This window comes from Diorhabda carinulata, chromosome X (genome assembly GCF_026250575.1).
Source record: "Diorhabda carinulata isolate Delta chromosome X, icDioCari1.1, whole genome shotgun sequence".
Taxonomy (NCBI): domain Eukaryota; kingdom Metazoa; phylum Arthropoda; class Insecta; order Coleoptera; family Chrysomelidae; genus Diorhabda; species Diorhabda carinulata.
This window is the reverse complement of record NC_079472.1, coordinates 50,022,877-50,036,475: the sequence shown is the minus strand read 5'-3', so window position 1 is coordinate 50,036,475 and position 13,599 is coordinate 50,022,877. Positions and strand designations below refer to the sequence as shown.

At 31.4% G+C, this 13,599-nt stretch overlaps 1 protein-coding gene across 1 annotated transcript in view; it reads left to right on the top strand.

The window, feature by feature from the left end:
* Positions 1–13,599, top strand: part of LOC130900723 (abhydrolase domain-containing protein 2) — a 51,495-nt gene that overhangs the window by 6,464 nt on the left and 31,432 nt on the right. Inside the window, exon 2 of the mRNA XM_057811532.1 lies at positions 12,401–12,573. Within this exon, the coding sequence (XP_057667515.1) occupies positions 12,401–12,573 (173 nt within the window). The remainder of the gene's footprint in view (positions 1–12,400; positions 12,574–13,599) is intronic.

Sequence of the window (13,599 nt, the reverse complement as noted above, 5' to 3'; positions counted from 1 at the left end):
ATATGATAATTTTTATATATTTTGATTTTTTTTTACAATAACCTGTGATGAGAATTAATAAGGAATTTCATTTATACATAGTAGGGTCGTAGGACCATAATTTAGAAGACACAAATATGTGAAATGCTGAGACCCGATTTTTTATTTTTATGTATATTGATTTATTTCACAGTAATTGAAAATTAGCATTAATATTTATACTACGATTATGAAGACACAAATATAGTGAATGTTGAAACGTAATTTTTTCGAATGTTTTCTGATCAATCAACTTTTTTCCTTAATTCAATTACTAATTCGTTTGATAGTAGATAATGTTCAAATGGTAAAGTTGTGTTCTGCTTTAAATGCGTGAATCTTCCACTCTACCTTAAAGTAAGCTTAATGTAAAGGCTTTTCTTTGAAGAAAACTTCAAATTTATTTAGAAATTTATAATACCTATATCAAAAGCAAACAAATATATTCAATTGATAATGTATTATAAATGATGTACTGAAAGGAACGGGAAACTTTTGAGTATCTGTTATAAAAGCCTCCTCTTATTAATTATGGGATTTAAATAATTAAATTAAATGTATATATATTTAGGTTAAAATATTGGTGTAAAAAATGTTTAGAGGGAAATATGAAATTTTTTCAACAAAATATACAATTGCCATAACAAAGTTCCTTAAATATCTTACAATAATGTGAATATTACCAAATCGTTTAAACTGCTTGAAGCATTCTCTTCTTATGACTAAAAAAGGAACATTCTCTTAGGAAGTCGCACGCTCGTGTAAATAAAACTTACGCAATGTACTGAACTTTCTAAGAATATGTATAGAATTTACTTCAATATCACTTTTGATAAACTATAAAACCGAATGTGATTAGTTACGCTACTTAAAAAATATTTTATTGTGTAATTACTTTTTCGAAAGTTTCTGTTCTTTAAATAAAAATACAAGTATCTATTACAGAGCAATGAATATATATTAAAAAAATCGATTTCGCTGGATGTCAAGGATGAAATGACGTTAATTCTACAAATCAAGTAGCTTATTAACTTTGCTAACCATAAGGATAATTTTCACGATTTTTTTTTTTAATTTACAAATTACAGTTAAAATATTTATACATGCGTTACGGGCTAAATAAATAAAATTTTATTAGATCTACTCGATGTAAATAATTCTCTTCGAAATAATTGTTTATACAGGGTAAACCGTTTATAACGATAAATAACATGTCGTTTGAAAAAGTCGCTAAAATAATTCTCTAGAATCAATAACACTAACATTTAGAGTTTCAGGTACCAACTGTGGTTTCTTGTCACCTATTAACAATAATGTAATGTTTCCATTTTTACTGCAGTTTGCTAGTGGTACTAACATTCCACTTGCACTAACTTGATATATATCAATAGTAGTATTAGATGCAATGGATATGTTTTCAAAACTATTTACAGAATGCGACTATGACTTCATTACCTATTAATGAATCGCAAATAATCGCATCGCATGACAAATTAAGGTTTAATGTATTTTGTAGAACGTATTGAAATATTCAAAATAACATTAAAATTTTGACATATGTTTTTAAAATCTATATATCAGATTTGCAAAAAGGCAAGGCCATTAAACAGTTTAAAAATATGTAGACAGATATGGCGTGTGTGTGCATTGCATTTCTTTCTACGACAGCCGTTCACCAGCATTCGCGTTAGTTTTTTATAATTTATGTCCAATCTGTAGCTTTGAACGTAGTCAAAGCCTCGAAATACGTTAAAAGGATTTTACTTTTAATTAAAAACCACCGTGAAAATCCGGAATAAGTGACAGACGAAATTATAAAGGAAGCTGCTGTTGTTGTAGAGAAAGTCGGACTGAAGGAGGACATTACATCAATGCCGCGTGTTACGGGGAAACAACGTAATAGAAGCAATCATCCGGCAGGAATCCCTTCAGAATACTGGAAGAGGTAATACTATACTTGGATTCAATTATTACCTGACTTGAAGTACGTTTTGCTGAAGAAAACACGACATCATTCGCATTATCTAAGTTACACCCGGCGAAGAGGTAAAAGATGACAACTGATAATCTGGAACAAACTTTGTGAATCTATTGCCCAGTTTTATGATTTACCGAACATAAAGAATGAAATCGACCTTTGGCAGCAATTGTGGCTTAATCTAACAAATCTAACAGTTGTTGATATCCTTAAAGAAACAAATTTCTTCTTTCCCGAAACGGAAAAAGCATTAAAAAGATTTGCAAAAAATCCCCGCAGGTTATGTTTTAATTAAATATTATTTTTGTTAAAATAAATAATTATTACTATGTTTAAAAATGTGATTTAGTTATTGTGTTCTCGAGAGCTTGTGAAGTTTTATATTTGATATTGATATTAGAACCGTTCTTATTAAAATCGTCATCGAGGCAAAGACTTCCAAAGTGTAACGCTCTCTCATGCTCTCGACTGTACCAGGCGTTCATATTTTTTATCCTTCATAATATTGCCCCATCGCCCCCTCCCTTAGTCATAAGATGGCGATGCCCTTGACAAGAGGTTGTATCCATCTGGAAATAAAATGTGTGATTGTTACTTAAACTATGCAAAAGATGTATTTTCAAATTATTTGCTATTGTGACAAAGTCGAATTTCACAAAAATTATTATTTTTTAGTTATTAATTGAATCTGATGGCAGATATATTTAATAATAATAAACCGTATCTAACAGATTTACAAAAAAAAACTCTGTAGAACATCCCGTATCGTGAATGTAAATTTTAAATGACAAAGGACACAATACGGGGTATTAAACTAAACTAATTTTTATATAGTTTGAAAGAAGGAAATAACGATACGGGGTTTTGCAGTAGGTTCGAGAATATCCTTATCATGTCGGCGAACCAAAAATCCCAAAACTTAAAAAATGTAAGATACGGGTGGTATTGGTATTAGACAATCGAAATACCAGTCATTTTTGTGATGATAATTTTAATGTACGAGAGTGACTTGAATGGGCAACACTACTCCTTTCAATATCCATTTGTTTAACTCCTGTTCAAATCGGAACAAGCGGTTAATTAATATTTGATATGAAATTAATAGCAGTCTACTTCTCACAACTAATGAAATATAACATCATAAAAAATGAATTTTTTTGAACATTCTTTTGTTTCGATACGTCATTTAAATAAATTTACAGATAATTCAATAATTAATCTGAGTCAAGTTAAAGTAAACAAAATTTTGCGTTACCATAGCAACGAACAATAACTTATTAGAAGTGTCAATCGAAAAATTGGAGTATCGATCCATCATCAAGTACCTGTATTTAAAAGGGTTAAGAGTTAAGCAGATTTACGAAGATATGCTTAATACCCTTGGTGATCAATGTCCTCGTATGCGACCGTGAAAAATTGAACTGCAAGCGTCAAAAGAGGTAAATTTTCCATTGAAGATGATTAGCGATCGGGAAGGCCAGTTTCTGTGTCAGTCCCCGAAAATATTGATGCAGCTCATGACATGATTTTATCATACCTTCGAATAGGATATCTGAATCACTGAATATTTCATACGAACGCGTTCTTCATAAAGTTCATGTCAATTTGGACATGAGAAAAATTGCTGCAAAATGGATCCCAAAATGTTTGAATGTTGACCAAAAGCGCGCAAGGGTAGAAGAATCGCGTTCGATCTGTGCTCGATTTGAAAACGATGTTTCGTGTCCAAAAATCTGCTGGAAAAGTTCTTGTAATCATGATTGATTTTTTGGATAAGGGTAGAACTATAACTGGAGATTACTATTCGACATTACTGACCACTCTACGGGAAAAAATTAAAGAGGAAAGACGCGGAAAGCTATCCAAAGGTGTGTGCCCCTGCACACAAATATCATGTTGCCATGCAAAAAATTCGTGATTTAGGATTTGAATTACTAGAACACACCCCTTATTTACCAGATTTGGCTCCGTCCGACTATCATCTCTTTCCTAGACTGAAAAAACGTTTAAAAGGTCGTAAATTTTCTTCCAACGAGGAGATAACAAAAGCTGTTTGCAGTGCAAGAACATTTTTTTGAAAGATCTAGAGACGTTACAGGTTCCAATTAAGAGGAGACTATGTTGAGTGAAAAAATATTTTGATATTGAAATTTTGTTTCGTTCTATAGTGAGCTAAGAATTTTTCAATATATCCTCGTAAAAGTGTATTTACGGCCTCCTCAGTTAACTGAAATTCAGAAAGCTGCCATTATTTTCAAATTGGAAGATGGCTGTTCTATCAGACTGGCAACTTTTGTAGGTCTTAATGCAAGTACTGTAGTCACAGTGAAAAAGCAATGAGAACCTTGCGCCGAAAGGATGGATCTGGAGGAAGGAAAATTTCAAATAACGCACAAGATGTTGCATTGATTAAGTTTTTAAGAGAACATCCATTTTATTCGGCTGCATATGCAACAAACTTTACGGGATGCCGTCCTACGGCATGTAGACGAATTAAAGCTTCGGATTTGAAAAACTGTCCAAGTGCTGGGAAAGATTTGCTTTCAAATGAGTGCAAGTAATCCAGAGTTGTGTTAGCACTTAATTATGTGTATCGTGATCTGGACTTTTAGAAACGAATTGATGAAAGAACATTAAAGTCGTGCAATGACGAACGTATTCCCGTTTAAAGACCACCAAATTCAAGATTTGATATATTGGAGAATAGCTGCAAGGTTCAACTCTGAAGTTTACCCCAATATTTTAAAAAACGACTTGTTGCAATAAATCACAATGAAAATTCAAGAGAGTGGTTGGTTAAATAAAATTTACAAAATAAATATTCGTCTCAGAAATCAAGAAGAGCTATGGGAAACGATTTATTTGATACATTCCATTCCATCAATTTAATTCACTCCATGCCAAGAAGATTAGAAAAAGTGATTAAAAAGAATGGAGTTTTAATTAATTACTAACAAATTGTTTGTCCTATCCAATTATCTATTATCAAATATTTCAAACATTTGTTCTGTTATCTAGTGTATTATAAGTATTACTTCTATTCTGTCTTTTCAGTTTTATCTTTATTATGGATTCTTTTAAAAGTGACTCACTTATGACGTGGTCTGTAATATAACAGGTTGTGGGAAGCTATATTAATCCTTTCAGTATGGAGACGGAGGATCTATCCGCCAAATCATTTCCCAATACAATTTGTTTCAATGTTTTCATTCTGTAACTGTGTTTGGTAATGACATCGGAATACCTCATCGTTTTACCTTCTCTCTTTCATTGCAGATCACTATGAACATTTTTCCTAAAGCACTAGGAACAGTTTTTGACCAGATGTCCGTATCAACTTAAGCTCTTCTAGGTCGATTCAGAAAGAGGGAATAAAAAGAGTATTTGTTGTTATAGACTGATGAATTTATTGCGCTATAATAGTGTTAAGAAGAAAAAAAAGATACCATACATTAATTCTCTAGTATACCTTGTAACAAAAAATGGGTTTGAATGGTAAAGATTTACCCTGAAGTCTGCTGTACTGAAAGGGTTAATAATTATGGAAAGTTTTGTGTGAATACTTACCTGATAACTTAATATTACTAAACATAGCGTCAAAGGTCATTTAAATTTACACAGCTAAAAATTTCAAAAATATGTCCCAAGACTATTGCTATTTCAATGAATTGTACCTCGAACGGATCAATGCCTTCAATGTTAATGTACAAGCACTCCGCTCAGGTGTAAAATTTAATGTACATATTTTTTCTAAACTAGAAATAGTAAAGCTGCAAGATTTCTCTTTAAAACTGCGTATATTTTTAATAATCTCTATTTGGTCACTTTATTAATTAAATAAAACTTCGTCAAGAACCGGTTACTGTTAAAGATAAATTAAATACAGGATTTATTTCAATTCAAGTGACAACATCCACGAGGTGGTTGCCCGTGAATTAAACAAAATTCACTCATATCAAATCGGAGATATTAACCTTAAAGTAAGGTCAGTAAAATTGGGTTTTTATTTTTTTCTCATAGAAACTTTGTAATTTTGTAAATACCCTGCAATCGCAAAGACATAACCACCTTTTTTTCAATATTCCCGTTATATTATAATAGGGTATTTTATAGTCTAACAATAACAATATGATATGGAAAGATAGAGACACTATTTTAGAGAGATTTCAGAAGGAAAAAATATGAAACAGGCTGAAAACAAAGATACTAAAGGACAAGCAAGGGTAGCAGAAACTCAAACAACAAAAGATAAAATAAATACAAAGAAAATACAACAAACAATACAGGAACTAAAACTAGAAAAGGCATTAGGAATAGACCAAATATCGAAAGGCATGGTAAAAGTTACAGAAATAAAAATAACTCTAAATCAAAATTAACAAAATATAAGACATAGTAGAAGCACCAGAAAATTGGAAATACACAACAAGGAAGGGTACACAAGGGTACCCAACAATTACTGAGAAATCACATTAATAAGTCCTGCCACCAAGATATACCAGAATAATAGAAAACAGACTGAAAGAGGAACTAGAAAAATCAGAGTAACAGCAAATTAAACAAATAGCTGAATAGGCATTCGACACAGCCAATAAATGTGACGTATAGAAAATTCATGATTACAAAGAAAGAGGAGAAAAACTATAAACGTGTTAAGATCTTTATATAAATAGTCAAAAAATTATGTCAAACTTAGGCAAAAGGCATTAAATATGTTAGAAACCAAAAAGTAAGTAAATCCAGGATGTATGCTGAGCTAATTATTATTTACCATAGTGTTAGATTAAGGAATAAAACGAACAAAAAGACAAATAAAACAGTATAAAGTCGGAAATGTTATTGTTGCTATTGAAAGATCGGAAATACTATATGCACATAACAATAATAATGACAAAAGATGATAAAACTTTGAACCCAAACTTAAACAGTTTAGAAATAATGAATATGGAAATAAACGATTAAAAAAACTATGATAATAACCCGGAAACAAATAAGATAAAACTAGAGAAATTAAGAATTGGAAGACTGCACTTAATCAACGCAATCAATTTCCAGAAAGGAAATACCGAAATAAATAAAAATTGAAGTGTATAAAAAAGTAGTCGTATCCATATCGATCAGAAACATGGACGCTTGTACAGAAACAAAAAACCAGAATCAGAAAATTTGAATTTGAAAAAAATTGGGAAAGGACAACTTGGATATGGCCACATCATGAGAATGGGAGAAGGACGATTAATACAGAAGATATAGTAAGCATAAAAAAAACAAAAAAGAAAGACCAAAGAGGAGGTAGACAAACAAGAAAGAAAGATCGAGGAGGATTTGGACAGAAGAAATGAAGATGACATAAGAAAAATGAGGAATAAGAGTGCAGGAAAATAGACAAAGAAACAAGAAAGGAAAAAGCTGTGGAAAAAGGAGCCAACGCAAAGACTCATCTCCAATAAGCCTTTTACACCTGAAAAGGTAGAAATGTATCAGGATTAATTAAGCCCTATGGCTTATATCTTCGAATAGTATGAGCTGAGGAAATTTCGTTATTGGAAAGACCCATCATAACTTGTTACGGGAAATCAGCATTAATTTTTTTCGCGTAAATTTGAAAACACCTTGTATATCGAAATAAATTTCAATTGCAGTGCATCTGTTATAAAGTTTTACGTAGTTATTTGCTGTAGTATATGAAAGATAAGATTAGCAATATACATAAGCCCCAGTGAGTCATTAATGAATTACATCATTTCAAGGTACAGCGATACAAATTCAAGTATACATAAAATATTTCGTTGATACTTTTATTGTATACCGGTATTCTATGTAAATAAGCTCTGCAAATAAAACTGGTCTTTCTAAAAATAATAATAGTCGTTCTTGAACATATATGTTACGTATATTTTTTCAAAAGAGTTGTACCTATGTTTATAATCTGAAATTGCCTACATAATTCACGCAAGCTATACATGAATCTTCGTTATTTTAGAGGTTATAAAGTGAATAGAGTCATTTATAATCTTCAGATTCTTTTTACTAAGCTCGACGTCCGCATTACAGGTGATCTGCAGTTTTTCTGTAACCGGTGAGTTTGAGCATTATACCGAACCTCCTCCCACTTATACTGCGCTCTGTATATACATTTTGTGGATATGAGCAGAAGTTTTATATAGAAATAAAGCTTTATATGTTCATATATATTTAGTATCGCTTTCTTTCAAATTCTTTATCCGATGCCAAGGAATCTTTACACGTAGTTCCTATTTTTAACTTTTGATTTTTAAATAATCAATTTTTAATTGCAGTTGCTTCTCGTTAGAACAAACATAAAGTCATATTTATTGAATAATACTTGACCATAACTTTCAACTCTACACAGTTAGTACAGCAAGTTTCCAATTTTTTCAAACCATATAATAATAATCTTCCGAAAGTTCCGCAAAATATGCGTTTGTTTCTGCCATAACCTTCTCATTTGTCTGAAATTACTACCTAACCAAACCATTTTTTCAAGTCTTGGAACAGAAAGTAAACGGAATGAGTCAGATCGTTGATTGGAACGGATGAAGTGATAAATCGTTAAGCAACTCAGCAAAATATAGGTGGAATCGGCAGGAGCTTTATAGTGATAGAACAAAACTCTTACGTGTATCTCGAATAAATGCGATCGTTTATTTATTTTGAAACCATGGTCAGGACTACCAAAAAATTGTATAGATGTTCAAGTTCAAGTAAAGCGTCTCCGTCTATGCTATATGCGACTGACCCCTAGCTTATTGGATGCTAAATCTGAACCTATATGTGACAACTGCAATTGCAAATTGACTATAAAATACATAATTACAGAGTGTTTGAAATTTTGGGACTTAAATCAGGTGAATCAGCAGCTCTGAAAAATAGAGGTTGATATGGTGATAGAATAAAACTCTTGCGAGTATCTTCAATAAATGCAGTCGTTTTTCTTCTTGAAACCACTAACCTAACCAGTGTTACCAAAACCAACTGCAATTGCAAATTGACTATAAAACACATAATCGCAGAGTGTCTGAAATTTTTTAAGACCTAAATATAATATAACCAAAAATGACCTCAGACAGATTTTAGTCATAAACTTAATTTAGCAGAATCCTATAAATAAAATACAAAAATTCGACTTGTAAGGTTAAAAAAATTGAATCGATAATAACCAATATATGGTTAAGGCAAGCAGTCTTTTTCATGGATCTGTCTTACCTTACTGCTTTTCAGTATAGACGGTTTCTTATTCCCGTTGTGCAATAAAACGGCTTTCGAAGAGTCAACGAATTTTATTTTATTATAGTTTTGATTCGTTGATTTCAAGTCCCCGGATATTAATACAAACAATATTTCCCATTTCTTTTAACAAATTCCAAGTAATCCTTACTTCTTTTTCTAGACAAGGTTACTTTCGTAACTGGTGTTAACAAATTCCACTGTTGTAAGCGAGATCCAAAAAGTTCTGCTGTTGATATTCGTGAATCTCTAATGAGATCATTTAGTCTTCTGATCATTTCCATTATCATATTCTAATATACTTTGACTAGATTTTCTCCAACCAAATAGAAAGTATACGTTATTTTACAGCATTTACGAAACACATGGTGGTATCCACTTCTTATCTTGGTTCGTAGTAGAAGATTAAAAATAATGACTATATGTACTTTTCCAAAAAATAGACTTTCTATTCGTCATTTCAATTAAATTTTAATCGAGTTATTGGGCGTTGAGCGAGAATTAACTAATTATTAAATTTAGTATCATCATTAATCATTATTTTTTTTGTTATAGTTTCTGTTGGTCCCCGCCTCGTTTGTCAGTTTTCTCCATTATTTTCTGTCTCTGCATTTCTCTTTCCAGTCTACTATTTCTAGGAATTTTTTCCTGCCAATTTTGTACTTTTATATACTCTACTCTATACTTCTACTCCCAGCTCTTCTATTTCTTTATTCTTCTTTAATCTTCTCTCTCCATCTCTTGTAATATTTGGTACAGTTCTCAGTATTTTTCTCTCGATTATCCTCAGATCTTCTTCTTCCTTTTTATTTATGACTGTTGTTTCTCTGGTACAGTTTTCAGTTTCCTGGTTATTTATTGTTCTTATGAGTTCTTTTTTAATAGTCAATATGGTTACTTGGTGTGCATATGCTACAGCTTGAATTTGATTCGTTGGGGAGATCGAGTAATAAATAGAAAAGTAATTTTAGGAAAATAATTGTAAGAAGATAATTCAAATAAATGTGGTTTCGAGAAACTCTAGCAACAGACTATTTTATACTACTTAAATGACAAAATACAAGATACCAATATTAAATTAGTAAAATAGACGAAACGAAAGGTTTTAAACATTGTTATAAACATTAAAAATGAGTTAATCCTGTAAACTGGTGCGAGGTAGGTAAGGTAGGTAGGTAAATAAGGAAATGGAGAATTAAATGAATGGAACCCTTATTAGTGACTAATATTCGGTCACGGAAAAATAATAATTTAAACGACCCGGTAACGAGCCAGAAGCTTTACCAGTTAAACAATTACACGTACAACTATATAAGAGATCCATCAGGAAAAACTATCCTCCATATTATCGTAGAGAGCCATTTCGAACTTATTCCAAAAATAGGGAAGAGAAAAATTTTTAGTAATCGAAATAAAATCGATCGGACAATCCCCAGGCTGGGAATCAGAATCAGATCTATTTTTTATAAAACGTTAGTCTAAAAATGTCAAGCGCCTCGCACTTTTATATCAGTGTTATTAATATTCTCAGAAGTAATTTTATTTATCCACGACCGTTGTATAATGAATCCATTATACGTCTGCTTGCTCGACCTTAATAATACCCAGTTATTAATGAATCTGCTGTCAGATACTTTCTTGATTTAGTTATATTATATTGTTTTTTTTTACAAAAAATCGGTTTCTATAATTGTATCTCTACTAAATATTTTTAATTTAGTTCTCCTAGACCAGATTTGAAAACGGGACTTTCATTTTGGAGGTATGGAACATTAATAAGTGTATAATGGAGCATATTATTCACGAGGTGAATGTGAATATGAATGCCATTCGTCGCGATCGTTGGCGAGTGACGTAAATCACGGCGCGAATAATTATTACCATTATACTTTACCCACAATTACTAAATATTTTTGCTGTAGTTTTTTTGATGAAAATTTTCGTACATTAATGGAAACTCTATTATTTTATTCCAACAAATATTTTATAAAATATATTAATGTTCATTTAAACCTAGATAGTTATCAAAAATTATGATAATCGTATAATGTCTCAATAATAATAAACATAAAAATCTATGTATCAGTTTGACAAATTTTGGTATCTAATCTAACAATATGATGGTACTTATTTATAGTTATTAATAATCCCTGTTGCCAGTTCAAAAATCATATGCCATATTATATACATACTTTCCAGGCAATAAATTTGATTAGGCAACTTTAGCAGTTTCTCTAATTTCTGGTGGTGTTAAAAAAGTCACTTATTTTCTATATCAATTTCTAGTTGGTTTTATACATAATCCACCATAAACTATTGAAACACTGAGAAATATAAACGCACAATAATGTTGACAGGTTTGAGTCAGATGTATACTGGTTCGTTGTACAGAGATACGTCAAACAAATTCATGTCGCTGACATCTCAATGTTAATATCCATGCCTTCAAAATGGAGGTCCCAGTTTCGAATCTGATTTAGTGTACAAAACTAATTAGGAAAATATATAGGAGTGTTTTACATGATTTTTAGTAACAAAACAATATAAAATGAATAATGAATGAAGAAAGCATGTGATAGTAGTGATTAAGGATTCATTAATCACAGCGGTGATTAATGGGTATTATTAAAGTCGAGCAAGCAGACGTATAATGGGTACATTATACAACAGTCGTGGATAAACTTATTTTTCAACTTTTTAACACTTTATTTGAATGTATACGAAGTAAAAAAATAAATATAAATCAACCAAAGTTGTTGAAAATACAATTTACACAGCAAAAAACAAAGAAAGAATCTCCCATTATAAATGTTTCGCATGTAAGTTTATGCTAACCAACATTTATAGAAATATACTTATTGTTATTACTGGATGTTGATGTTTTTGTTACGGAAACGGCTAACGTAAGAAGTCCGTTTTGTGTGGTTGTTAGCCATTGAAAATTTAGTTTTAAACATACAGGTCAAACTAATAAAAGCCAGTTATAATAAATATAAAACTTAGCAAATTGCAAAATGTATTAATTTGTATAAAATCGTGTTAAAAATGTGGTAAACACTATCATATAACGGTTATAATATGCGATATACTGAGAACAAATATTTAAAAATCCCGTCGTATTTATTGCGTTTTATATTTTTATTATTTTTATTATAGATATATACCAACTAGACTTTGGGGATTCAGCGGTCACGTTCAAACTATTCTTCATAGCATCATAGGAAGAGTAAAATGTCCTTGGCCCATCGGAGAAAGAGTTTTTCTAACACTTCAAGATGGCACGACATTGACGTACGACATATACCAACCGATTGACACTCATTTTCAAGGTAAAAAATATTGCAACCGAATCTTACCTACACCCACTGTGAACTATCATAAACATATTTAGTCAAACGTTTGACAAAAATATTTATTATTTTCTCATTTTTCAAGATTATTGATAATGATTTTCTATTAAGTATAACAAGGTCACCATTTTTCTAGAGATGGTGGCGACACATTTACACAGATTGGCGATGCTGCGGAATTATTACGCATGCGCCAAATGCAAGCAATCGACATAAATCTTTCTGTGTTCACAGTAAACAAATCTTTATAGTCGGATCCGCTTTTTAGTAGTTTGAGTTTCAAAGAAAGCCGAAAAGACGTTCTTGGAGATATCTGCTCAGTTTGTCCTTCCACGTCAAAACGATATTGTGAAAATCGATGATTTGATCTGACGGTCGGTTGAGTATTTGGCCGATTGCAAAAATTTTAGGAATCGATAAAAAATCCGTACGCGAATTTCACATTACAAGTTTAGAATGCGAAAAGTGTGTGTTAGAAATTTACATGTTTGCACAAGAAGCACACAAAAATATTTGTAATGATACTTTAAACACTATCACCCAATCTTATAGGGAAGAAGGAATATATGAACATGAAATTCCATGCAATAAAAGATCCCATCTTTACCTAGAGTCGAAGAAGCTCGAATAAACACTCATTGGGTTCCTGCTAACTATTACTTAACATTATTACATTTGCGTTCTTGCTGTACTTTGTGAAAAATGGGAGGACAAATCATGAGTTCCCTACCCAGACAATACATTGGTTCATTCGGCATTTTGTGTGAAGAAATTTCCTTATCTCGAACCGTGAAATTTCGGTTTCCTAAGGTAAAATCTACATGTAAATCAACAACATTTGAGTCCTTCAAAGCTTTGAAAGAGAAAGCGCCACAAGTCCTGAAGCACCTGACAGAAAAAAACTTTAGCACTGTTTCAAACAATGAAAGATTCACATTGAGCATTGTCTCATTCCTTCATGTGTTGAATATGAACAAATTCGATCCCGTTTTTGCTTGGTAATCT